General features: G+C 49.4%; 1 protein-coding gene across 3 annotated transcripts; it reads left to right on the top strand.

The window, feature by feature from the left end:
* Positions 1–1,294: 1,294 nt before the first annotated feature.
* Positions 1,295–12,145, top strand: SPG21 (SPG21 abhydrolase domain containing, maspardin). 3 transcript variants are annotated; one of them, XM_035336353.1, is made up of 9 exons: positions 1,297–1,440; positions 3,774–3,867; positions 7,606–7,767; positions 8,616–8,696; positions 9,276–9,421; positions 9,958–10,066; positions 10,546–10,653; positions 11,027–11,167; positions 11,499–12,145. In XM_035336353.1, exons 2-9 carry the CDS (start codon positions 3,805–3,807, stop codon positions 11,619–11,621), a joined length of 933 nt encoding a protein of 310 aa, XP_035192244.1. In that variant the 5' UTR covers positions 1,297–1,440; positions 3,774–3,804; the 3' UTR covers positions 11,622–12,145. The 3 variants fall into 3 exon arrangements, with proteins under 3 accessions (XP_035192246.1, XP_035192244.1, XP_035192245.1); XM_035336354.1 differs by having other exon boundaries at positions 1,337–1,499; XM_035336355.1 differs by lacking the exon at positions 11,499–12,145 and having other exon boundaries at positions 1,295–1,440; positions 10,546–10,777; positions 10,991–11,106.
* Positions 12,146–12,226: the final 81 nt, after the last annotated feature.

The following is a 12,226-nucleotide window of genomic DNA, read 5'->3' as shown; positions in this document are numbered from 1 at the left end:
CCTTCAACTCCTCTTCATTAAGTACTGATTAAATGGAACTAATTGATCCCAACTGTTAATTTTAGTAATGACTCGGAGACAGGAATGCATTACCTGACAGCAATTAACTTGAGTTGCCCTGAAGCAAATGCCAAAGGCCGCTCTAACAGCAGATAATCCACGCCACGCCGCACGACTGCATAGAGGATGATCACTGAATGCCCTTTTTAACTTCTGCTGAAGCCTGGATGGTTTTTAATCCTTGTAAAATACAGGTTTAACACTACCACCTACCGACCAGGCAGCTGCCATTCTGATTTTAAGCTGTATTAAATCCAGCGCTGGGTTTCGTTCCCAGAGCTTTTTCAGGGAGCTAGGCAGGAATAGCAGGTCAGGCTCAAGGACACGCTGAAACGCACTGATAAAAGCTGTTTGTCTTGCAAGCACAAATCACGGAGGGGAGCGTTGCCTCCAGCAGGTATCAGTTCCAGCGTGCTGCTGCGGATAAAGCCTTGTTACCTGGTTCGTGGTGCGTTCGGACCACTAACAGCAACAGGACGGTGATCTCAGGCAGCCCCTCTGAAGCCCTCCTGTATGTGAAAACACCGGAAAGTGCTGAAAACAGATGAGTCAAATGCTACTTGGAAGGATGATTTGAACGGAGAATTTCCTCAGCTCATAGCTTTAGCTGCTTAAATCTATTTATATATGAAAGATGAGCAGTGCTATTACGCTGATAACCTCTTACTTAAATTCATTTTATTATACTTTATGAATTATTTATTTTAACTCAATTTACCACATCACCCTTATCAGCACCCCGCGACCATTTTTGATGGTTTATCCTCTGAATCTCCTTTAGGGCCACGGCCTTTCTTTTCAGCACAACCTGGCGCTTAGCTTTTTGAAAACAAATTCTGACAGGCGACAAGAAGCAGCTTTTGTACGAGAAGAACGGGCGCTACATCGCACTCAGACGAGCTGAGCAAGACGGATTTAATAACAGCTCCCCTCACAAACACAGCCCCTCGCCCCCCGAGCAGGTGCGTAGGCAGTAGGAAAGCCTAACCATGGACTGTCACGCCTTTTTTTTTTATTATTTTATAGACCAAACGTGTGATTTTTCTGGTTCGCAAACACCCCGCGAGCCCCCTGGGAAGCCCCCACCTCCCCTCAGGGGCCATCATGGCGGCTCCCCCCTCACCGCCCGCCAGCCAATCCGCGGCCCGCTATGGCTCCACGTGACCCCCCCGCGGGGTGTTCCCCCCCCCCCGCAACGGCTCCTCTTCTTCCGCCTCGGCAGCGATGGCGGCGGCCACGCCCCACCGGCCGTCACGTGACCGGCGCGGAAGCGGCACCCGGAAGTGGCGGCGGGGCCGCGCTCGGCGGCGGCGGAGGAGGAGGAGGAGGAGGGGAAGAAGAGGGGAGGAAGGCTCCGCTCCCGCCACCCCCACCGGGCCGGTGAGGGCCCTGCTAAGGGCTGGGGGCTGCGGGGGGTTGGTCCCCTTTCCCCGGGTCCGGTAGCGGGGAGCGGGGCGCTGACCCGGTGAAGGCTCCTCGGGAGGGCGGCGGTGATGAGGGTCGGGGCAGGGCCGGGAGCGGCCCCTCCTGACGGGGCTGCTGTCAGCTTAGGGCCCGCCGGGACGTTTGGTTTGGCCGGGGCTGCGGGGGACGGGCCGCGAGGCTGGGCTGTGGGGGGTGGGTTCCGTTTTGGGGTGGGTTCGGGGTTTTTTTTTTGAGCGATGTTTTGGGTTGGGATGCCTTTTTCTGCCGTGTTTCCCCTTCCTTGTCCGTGGCTCAGCTCCTCTATGGCTGGAGGAGCCCCCGGTCCGTGCTGGCACACAGGCACAAACCCACTGCTGCGATTCCGTGTCAAAGAAAAGCATATTCGGGTCGCTGGCTGCAGCAGGTCCTGCTTCAGAGAAAGCTCCTGTAGCCAAACAAACCTGGCTGCTCTCCCCTCGGAGGGGCAGAGCTCAGCAGCGGCAGCCGCCGGTGCACCTGTGTGAGCGAGGAGCTGGAATCCACCCTGGTCCTGGTGGCCGACAGCTTCCCCGAGGCGACAGGGACCTGGGGTGCCCAGGCTGGGCCTCTTCATCCTGCTTGGGGCTGGCCAGGGTGTAACGGCAGGGTGAGGTTCAGCTGGATCCTGCCCGGTCCTTACCCCATCTAACGCCGGGCTGAGAGCTGGAGGTGGCACAAGGAGAGGTGACGGCAGCGGGCCGACATGAGTAGACCGTGCTGGTTGAAGACGCCGCGATTCGTCGCTCCCTGTTGTGCTGAGCAGCTTTCTGAAAGCTAATTGTTGCGTGGCTACGGAAAGGAGCTACCAGACTGAAGTGCTGCTCCCTTTCCCTAACGTCCAGCTGTCCCCCGTAGTCCAGCAATGTGCGTTTTGGGGGCAAAAGGTGGTTTTACCTCCGCTGTAGTTTGATGTGCTGCCAGGCTGTGACAAATAGCAGCATAGTTGATGGAAGCTCTGAAATGAAGCCACGTAAAACCGAAACGAGGGCTGTGCAGCTGAATTTCCAGCCTCCAAAGCCCGTGTTCGGCACAAAAGGTGCGTCAGCAGCTATACGTGGGATGCGCGCACCGCCGTGCATCTCAGGAGGTGCTTTCTCTTTTAAAGTTCGTGTTTCCTCTGCTCGGGAAATAGCAAATGAAGACTGAAAGGTGAAGAAGTTGAAAATAACTCTTCATGCAGCTGTAAGCCCAAAAGTTAGTTAAACCTACATTACTCCAGCTGTAACCCCAAGACTTAGCTAGCCCTGCATGCCGGCAGCTTTTCCCCAAGACAAAATGTTTGAGCGACTTTCAGAACACCGAGCTCCTTTTTTGTCAGGCCCTAAGAAACAAAACCTATCGATTTATGTTTGGCAGCCCTGGAGCAACGAGATCGAAAGCTGCTCTGTTGTGTTTTGCTCAGCGCGTACGAGGGCACGACGACAGCCTCCTGAGGCAAGTGGCTTTCAGGGCAGGGCCGTGAGGTCGGGAGCTGTTTGATACCATCTGCTGTGTAAATGGAAGCTAGTGGTCTCGTGCTGCTTTAGAAAGTTGAATCTAGAAGTCCTCTAAGTTGTTTACTGCGATTTAATGAAGTGTTATAAGAAATTTTCACTATTTGCTGTTGACTTGAATGAGTGTTTCAGAGTAAATGAGTGGGTTTCTGTGTGGAGCCGACTCCGAGATCGGTTTGTCTCGTATTAATTGGCGTGCCCCAAGGATATCGTTGTTCCTAACTCCTGACAAGAGCTGGCTTCTGCTTGGGTAGGTTTAAAACCTCGGGACTTGTGCAAAGCCTCGGTCAGCTGCTGCTCCCAACGCGCCTCGGGGCTCCGTGGGGTCACTCGTCCTCAGGCTGAAGAGCGGGGCCTCGATACTCGGGCAGCAGCTTCATGAAATAATTCAAGTCTAAAGCGCCGACTGAATTCCATCAGGCGTAGATTTGGATGCTTTATTAAGTTAAGCTCAAAGCAAAAATAGGCTCGAGCTTTTTAAGCTGCCTGCAGCCTGCAACAGAACTGCCTTTCTCTGCAAGCGCTGCCCGGGAGAGCTCTGTTACGAAAGCGTCATCATTTCCTAACGAGAGCGGTACGGGGCAGCCTCCTGGGAGCACGGTGACGTGGTTTGTGATGAAAACCGAGGATAAGTGAAGCTGCTGCGAGTCAGGGGAGTGTAAGAACTGATGAGAGCAGGCTCACCCTGCAAATGCTTTGTGTGCGTGGCACAGCCTTGCGTGGTGCCGACGGTAAACCCGCGTTCTCCATTTTAAACATCGCTTTTCTTTGTTTCAGGCTGCCCTAAGCTGAGGTTTTTCTAACCATCATGGGAGAGATTAAAGTCTCTCCCGACTATAACTGGTTCAGAAGCACGGTTCCTCTCAAAAAGGTACGTTCGGCTGTGAGCGGCTCGTGCGCGGCGCTCTCCTCTCGCTCTGGGGGGGAGGACTGGGCAGTCGGACTCCGGTTAACGCGGGACATTTGTGCTGTGCTACTGACCCGGCTCGCCCAGCCGAGCTGTTGTCCCACGTGTCTCACGAGTGCCTGGAAGCGTGCTGTTAATTTTCACGCGCTTCACCAGCCGGGGCAGCGGTGGCTGGCGTCCAGGTGCCAGCCGTGCTGGGGACCGAGTTCACGGAGCTGCTGCGTGAGCTGTGCTGCACCGAGGTGGTGCAGCCGACCTGGCTCAACGCTGCCCTGCTGCCAGAGCCACCTCCGCGGCTCCTACGCCTTCAGGCTGAAGCAGAGCACCTGAAGGCAGCTTCTTGACCCCTCAGAGGTTTAAAGATGCCTCAGCTGCAGTGGAAAAAGGCCAAGCTGCTGCTGCTTGTCGTTGGATGGCTTCTGCTTAATCACGCTGTGCGACCACTTTCCCCTCTCGCTCAGATTTCTCCACTTCCTCTCACCAAACTGCGGGAGAGCGCTGGGTTTGTGCAGCGCTCGAGCTCCTCTCTGTGTGCAAAGGGCACGGGGACCCGCGCTGCTGCGTAGCTCCTGCCCCGGGCTCGCTCTCTGCCATCCCTTTGTAGATAAAGCTTCCCGAGGCTGTGGTTACACAGTAACTGGCAGCCGGGGCTCAGCTGAGTGCCAGCTGCTTCGGTTCCCTGACCTGGATGGTTTGGGCTGCAGGAAGGTTCTGGCAGCGGGGGTGGGAGCAGCACTGCCTCTTCCAACAGCGAGTCGGTTGTGGTTGGGCCACCCTAAAGGGATGGTGTCCCCAGACCTAAGGAACAATGCTTAAATGTGCCCGGCATTATTTCTGCTGGGCAATACATGGTTTTCTCTAAGAAATTACCTTTATGGAAGGATTGCAGGGCTTTTTCCTAGGGTTTCTCATTCATCTTTGCCACCTAGTTGCCTTCTGTAAGTAAGAAAGATCCGCCTGCTCTCCCCAGGCTCTGGTTATCCCTCTTCTTTCCATCTCTGGCCAGTGCTGGATCTGCCGGGCCTGTTTGTGCCACGCTGCTGCCCCCAGGCCGTGCCTCGCTGGGGCAGCAAAGCCTGGAGGCAGCGCTTCAGCACTGGGATGTGCAGGCTCTCCGCGGCCACACAGTGAACGAGAGGAACCAGAGGATGTGGTTGCAAAGAGTACACGCTGCTGCTGCTCCCGTGGGGCTTGCGTAGTGCTGCAGCTCGCTGCCGGGAGCTGCTGCCTTCATCTGCTGCTGACTGCTCAGAATTTCAGAAATGAGAGCTGTGTAAGCTGAAGCTGCTCTTGGCGGGGCTCGTGGTGACCTTCGCACTAGGGGATTCCTTTCCCTCTCCAGTGATTCAGCCTACTCAAAAGTAAAGTGATGCCACGGTGATGAATGTGGGGTGTAGAGAAGGTAGAAGTAAACTAGTTGTGGTTTCAGGGTGGAGAGGGACAGTAGGTTTGCTTGCATTATCCTCCCGAAGGCTTAGGCAGAGCACGTGCGCTGCAGAGAACGACCAGCCATCGTTACTGCCCGTCAGCGCGCTGCTGCCAGACTGAAGGAAGCAGAGCCAGAGCTGTTTGCTTGGAACCAGGTTGAGATGTTCCTTGTGAAAGCAGCAGAAAAAGCACAGCTCCGTTGCTCTTCCTGCTTTTGTCAGATTCGGGAAGTACAGCACAGAAAATAACGTTCCTAAGCCAAGTCTTCAGCTCTGCCTCTGAGCCCCCGCTTGGGTTTGCAGCCCCCAAAGGCAGACGAGTGTCACAGGGTGAGTCCTCGCCTGGGCGTACGATGCTTCAGCTCGGATAAACATTCAAGGAGATCATCCTGTAGTCTTTTTTGGAGGAAAATTGGAGTATTACTTCAAACAAACGGTGGTTGTTTTCTTTTTCAAATGCAGAAGTGGTTCTTCATCACAGGGTGGCAAAGAGGGGATTTTTACAGGGTGGGAGGCAGCCTTGGGTGAGAAGTGATGGACACCCTGGTTCTGCTCAACTCAAGGGAAGTTCTGTCCCTCGTTTAAGATAAATGCGGGTTTTACCCTGTTTGTAGGTGATTTTGATTGACCTGAATGAGGAAATTAAACCAAAAAACTAGGCCCTACCAGGTCAGCGTTTACCCATGCCGCTGTCTGTGTGCGCGGCACTGAGCGTTGTTTCTGTGCTGCGGTTAAACTACCCGGTACGTAGAAATCAAATAGAACGGGTTTTAAACCTCCTGGTTCATTGTCTGGGCTCGAGGAAAGAAACACTGCCTCTGAGCCTCAGTTCCCGTGACGTGAACCAGCTCTGTGATTTCAAGGGCCATGCAAAGCGAGGTGTTGCTTCACCTTTGGAAATGCTTTATTTTTTGGGGGGAAGACTACAAAACAGCAGCATCATGTGATTTCTCACATGTTCCCAGAGCCTGAAATACCGGCTTTATTGCAAGCAGCTTTGTTAATCAAGCAAATGTGTTTTGGGAGGCTGTTCTCTGACTCCCTGAGCAGCTTAACCGCTGCGATGGGGAAGCAAACTGTGCTTGTCCGTCGCTGTTCAAGTTACCAAATGTCGGCGCAGAGGAGATGAACTCCTGCAGGCTTCCCCCAGAGGTTTGTGCTCGTCGATCTGGTGCGAGCCGTGTGCTTTCGCAGGGTGGAGGAAGGTTGAACCAGCGCGCTAAATATACAGAGCGGCTCGTGGGTAAACAGGCTGGGTAGAGGTGAGGCAGGCCCCAGCGCTGCTAGAAAAGAAGACCTTGACCCAGTTGCTGTACTTCTGCAGATGGAAATTGTGCTAGGACTTGTTGCTCCTGGCGTGTGGCGGGCCCCGTACGAGCAGCTCGTGTGCGGATAAGCTGCTGCCTGTCCCAGGAGCTCCAGACACCCCCGAGGTGCTCCCCGTTCTTCCCAGGTCAGCTCTGCCGTGCTGCTTTGGAGTCGTGTGGCCGCCTCTGGCCGTGGGACATAACTGTTCCAGAGCAGTAATCTAGCTGCTTAACTCAGTGGACTTGCACGTATCCAGACCTGTAATTCTTTTGCCCAGTGTCTGCAGGTGTCAGGGGTTAAAAAGCTGCCCCTGCGGCAGCGCTGGTGCTCCCAGCCTGTGGCTGTTGTGCTTGGTCCTGAGAACCGACCTCCAGGGTCTTTCTCCTGGGCTGTGGCACAGTCTGTCCCCTGCCAAGCACATTTTTCTGCCTGCGGAATGATGTATGAACTCCATCCTTTGGGGCACAGCCTTGCTGTTCCCATGACTTATCTGTGTGCGTTTCCAGATCCAGGCGTACCTTTCCAAACCATTTTCCTCGGAAAGGAAGAGATTTATTTATTTTTTTCCAGTCTAAATTCTGACCTGCAGTCAATCACTGTCAGCCCAACACAGCTCGCTACTTCCAGCCCGTGTGTTATTTTCCAGTTGTCCGCAGAAGGGCTCATCCCACGAGATGCCACGGATCTGCGCAGCGTGGTGTTAGCTCCCAGCTTATGTCCGGGCACGCAGTGTTTAGTCTGACAGTGCTTGGTCACGGTTCTGTCCCCAGCTGCATCCTCGCAAACACTCTAAGGCTAGGGAATAGCCTTAGGGAATAAAGCTATTTTGATGGGGAATAAAGGAGTCTTGTTCCAAAGAGTCTTGAGTATTACAATATTTACTGGGTGACAGATTTTTGTAGAAGCTATCCTGGAAGTTGGCTGAAAGGAGTTTCTTCAACCTTGTGTTTTTTCTCTCTTCCTCCAGATAATAGTAGACGACGATGACAGTAAAGTCTGGTCGCTGTACGATGCGGGACCCAGGAGCATTCGGTGCCCCCTCATCTTTCTTCCTCCCGTGAGTGGAACTGCAGACGTGTTTTTCCAGCAGATTTTGGCACTGACTGGATGGGGTTACAGAGTTATCGCTGTGAGTATTTGCAGTCCTTTGGCAAAGTTCAGCATAGTTGTATGTGTTGATGCAATTGGAGGTTGGAAAATGAATGTTAATTTAGTTTTGACAGGAGAATCCCCCCAAAATATCATGCTAGGTTGTAGTCCAGAGTTTGCAGATCAAGGCTAAAACCTGCTGTATGTTCACAGAACCATTTACCCAAAGCCTTGTGCATACACATTACGAAGTTCTCAGTCTGATCTTTACTTTGTGTGCCATGGACAAGAGTCATCTCTGCCTCCAGCTGAATCTTTGTTAGCTGTGAGACAAGTGTGTGGGTTAGTTCAGGGCTTCTGTGTTTGCCTTAGGGATGATTAATAACCCGGTTCTTGGCCTGAATAGCTGCAAATACGAAATCACTCCTTAAAATCCCAACAGCCTGCTCTTTTGTGGCTTCTCATCAGCTCCAAAGCTGAACTGAAACAGTGGGTTTGTACAATAATTTTCCTGCTAAATGTCTCTGAGTGCTGCTGTATCTCCTGCAGCAATTAACAGTGTCTGTATCTGCCAGTTTTCCATACCACAAAATCACTTAAAAATCATTCTGGCATCTTTTCCCTTTTCCCCTTGATTGCAGAATGAAGTGCAGCTGCACCTTCCCCTCTGAATTGGCTCTGCCAAACTTTCTGTTGTGTATTTTTGTCCGAGTGAGGGGTAGTTCTTCCTTCTGGCCATAGGGACCTTGCTGAGGAGCTTGAACCTCAAGGCACGAGACACAGGTTGCTGTCTTCAAACCTTTAGCGTGAGAATTGGCGCAAGTTTCAAGCGGCCAGCTGATGGATACTGACCAGAGACGGGCTTGTTCTAACTTAGTGTTGTTTCAGTTGCAGTATCCAGTGTACTGGGATCACCTAGAGTTCTGTGATGGATTCAGAAAACTGTTAGACCACCTTCAGCTGGATAAAGTGAGTGCCTGGGGACGGAGAAATGGATGTGTAGTCGCCATAAAAACCTAACGTTTGAAAGTCTCATTTAAGAGTGAACGTATAGCAGCTGATGCAAAACCAGCCTATAAATAGGCTGGGGGGCAAGTTTACTTTTGAAACTAGATTATTTTGGAATGTCAACACCCTTGAAAATTTTGTCTGTCTTCACTTCTGCTGTAGGCCTATTAAATTGTATTGGTTAACTTCACTTTTTCATGAGACCCTGTTTATCTTTCATCACTCATGTTGTACAGAATACCCCCAATAAAATACCTTGGATTGGAAGAGCTCCTGAAGACGAAGTGAAACGTTCACTTCTTACTTAAGCGTGATAAGCACACACAAATTAGAGCTGTGATCTGGAAACGCTTCCTTTTTTCAGTGTTTATCATATCCTATAAATTACAGAACCTATATAGAAGAGTTTTTTTCCCTAAAAAAATTAGTGGCAAGGAAAGCTAAGACTGGAATGACTTATTTTTCATAACAAAAGACTTAAGGGTCACTTTGCACAAATACAACGTGATCTGTTTTGTTTGTTTCTTCTAATTGAATTAGGTTCACCTTTTTGGAGCTTCTCTGGGAGGCTTTTTGGCTCAAAAATTTGCTGAGTACACACACAAATCTCCCAGGGTTCACTCTCTGATCCTATGTAATTCCTTTAGTGACACTTCCATCTTCAACCAGACGTGGACAGCAAACAGGTAAGGAAGACTGAGGCAACGAGATTGGTGGCATTAATGTTTTTTTTGTGATGAAATGTCACGCTGACCTGGTTGGACATGTTTCTGACCTGTTTCCAGCCTGCGTGACTAGTGGCAGGAGACGTGAGGGGTGGAATAGTGTGACTTTTAAACTCACCCCACGAAGGAAATAGAAATTTTCACAAGTGGGAGTGTGGAACTTGACGGACAAGTCTTGTATTTATCTTTTCTGTGATCATTTAAGAACATGTGGTCAGATTTAAAAAATCTGCCTGATCTCTAGCAAAAACCTTCAGAGTGAAGAAAGTGTTATTCACCGTGTTTAAATACACTCTTCCAGTGCAAGATTAGCAGCTTTCCAGAGCATTTCAAGCACCTAGCTGCAAGGTTTTCCATCTTTGTGCTCTCAAAGCTTCCTTACAATTTGACTTAAAATTCAAGCACCAAGTCTGTGCAAGAAAAGGGAGCGCTTACGACAAAGCATCTTCATTCTGGAGTCTTGGGTGCTTGAAGATTGCATCTTTTTTCTGTTTTAGCTTTTGGCTGATGCCTGCTTTTATGCTGAAAAAAATTGTCCTTGGGAATTTTGCCTCTGGTCCCGTAGATCCTGAAATGGCTGATGGCATTGATTTCATGGTGGACAGGGTAGGTGTCTGTGTACTTCAATGGCTGTGATGTCGATCCCTGAAAGATTCACTTAGCAGACAGTGGAGGTGGTACAGATTTCTGCTGCTTCCTTCCCTTACCCAGAAGTGAGCACTAAGGGACGGATCCTTAGCAGGCGTTGGCTGTCACAGCCTTGCAATTTAACTGGCAGTGTGACTGTCTCCCTTACTGTCCTGTTTGTGTAGATTGGAAGAGAGGAGTTTAAGAAACAGATGGAAAAGGGAAAATGTGCTGGGACATATCTGTAGGCTATGTTGTAGAGGCAGGAGCAACTAACTAAACATGTTTTAAGCATTTGTCTCAATGCAGCAAGAAATTGTAACTATAACTTTCACCTGAAGAGCAGTTGTGTTTCCCTTAGAACTAAGGAGCTGACTTCTCTTTGGCTCTGTTATTACTATTGCATTAACCTCCTGCACTGAAGTATGTTGCTAACCAATATTTATCTCTACTGAAAGCTGGAGAGTCTGGGCCAGAGTGAGCTTGCTTCAAGACTTACCCTCAACTGCCAGAACTCCTACGTAGAACCTCATAAAATTCGAGACGTCCCTGTAACTATTATGGATGTAAGTTTATCTCAGTTCAATCTTTTCTTTAACGCTGTTTCCTCCTGTAGGAAGGTGGGGCATGGTTATTGTGTTAGCAACTTAATAAATATTTGCAGCATCTAATTACATACTTAAATAAACCTGTTACTGACTGGACAACAGTGATGTTTGTGTTAAATTATTGGATGTTCTGTGCAGTAACACTGCCATGTTTACATACCAGTGTTAGCTTTTTAGTTGTTGGTGCCTAACTTGTTCTGCTCATTTTCTGTTTCATTAAAACTATTCCAGATAAGTTGACAGTTCCTTCTAGGAGCAGAGTATATCCAGTCTGATCAAATGAGCAAAATCTGAGTAGATTCAGAATTAACTGTTGTGGCTTGTTACGCAGGTGTTTGACCAGAGCGCACTTTCGACTGAAGCAAAAGAAGAAATGTACAAGCTTTATCCTAATGCCAGAAGAGCTCATCTCAAAACAGGAGGCAATTTCCCGTATCTCTGCAGGAGTGCTGAGGTCAACCTATATATTCAAGTGAGTGCCTGCATTCAAACCCAATTTACCAGCGTGTATAGCTGGAACAGCAGTAGGAAACTTTCTGTGCTTGCTTTTATTTCTTAACCTGCCTGAGCTCTGTTCACTCTATCTCCCAGATCACCGATACCGAAGAGCAGGGCTGAGGGCAGCCACTTCATCAAAGGTTGGCTTTGGGGGCTTGGCTGCTGCCTATTTCCTCTATCCTTTGTCTGAACTCTTGTACTCCAGTCCCTGATTATTCTCATATAAAGGTTACTCAGAAGTAATGTTTCTGTTACCCCAGTTATGCTTCTACACCGGTTTCAGTGCTATTTTCTGTGTCTTACAGATCCACTTACTGCAGTTCCGTGGTACCCGGTATGCAGCCATCGATCCCTCAATGGTCAGTGCAGAAGAACTGGAGGTCCAGAAGATCAGTCTTCATAACAGCAGCGAGCAAGAAGAAGAGTAGGTTGCTGACTGCCAGTGAAAATGAGGAATCAGGTTTGGTGGTCTTCCTGTGTACAATCATCTGTCCCCACTCTGCCTTTTTTCTTGCGTTAGCCGATTATCACTGTGTGATTCCAACAGGATCAATAGTCAGTGAGTTACCCGCGGACAATAAACCTTCAACAATGTAATGGAACATCTGTTTAATTTTAAGTCTTTGAATTCAAGAAAGTATCTCTGAAGGCTGCAGTTTTAAAAACAAAGACATTTTTGCTACCAAAGTCTTCACTATCATGTTCTGGACGGAACAGTATTTCTTTTTATATTTTCACTCAATTGTATATATTGCCACATGCAGGTTGTGTACTTATAAGCTGACGTATATTTTTGTTGAGTATTTGGTTTAAAAGATGTTAAAGTGCCAAGGTTGCCATCACTTATTTGCTTTATATGTTGTGTTGCAAGTTAGTTTATTTCTATTTGAAATAAATTTTTAACTTTCTTGCTAGCTGTTTAAAAATGGTTTTCAATAAAACTTCAAGTTCAGCAAGTGCCTCTTCTTTGGACTACAAGAGAACAGTCGTGTAGCTTACTACAGTCCTGGTTTGCCTCCACAGATACTTTAAA

The sequence above is a fragment of the Oxyura jamaicensis genome, chromosome 10 (assembly GCF_011077185.1).
Source record: "Oxyura jamaicensis isolate SHBP4307 breed ruddy duck chromosome 10, BPBGC_Ojam_1.0, whole genome shotgun sequence".
In the NCBI taxonomy this organism is placed as follows: Eukaryota; Metazoa; Chordata; class Aves; order Anseriformes; family Anatidae; genus Oxyura; species Oxyura jamaicensis.
This window is presented reverse-complemented; position numbering and strand designations above follow the sequence as displayed.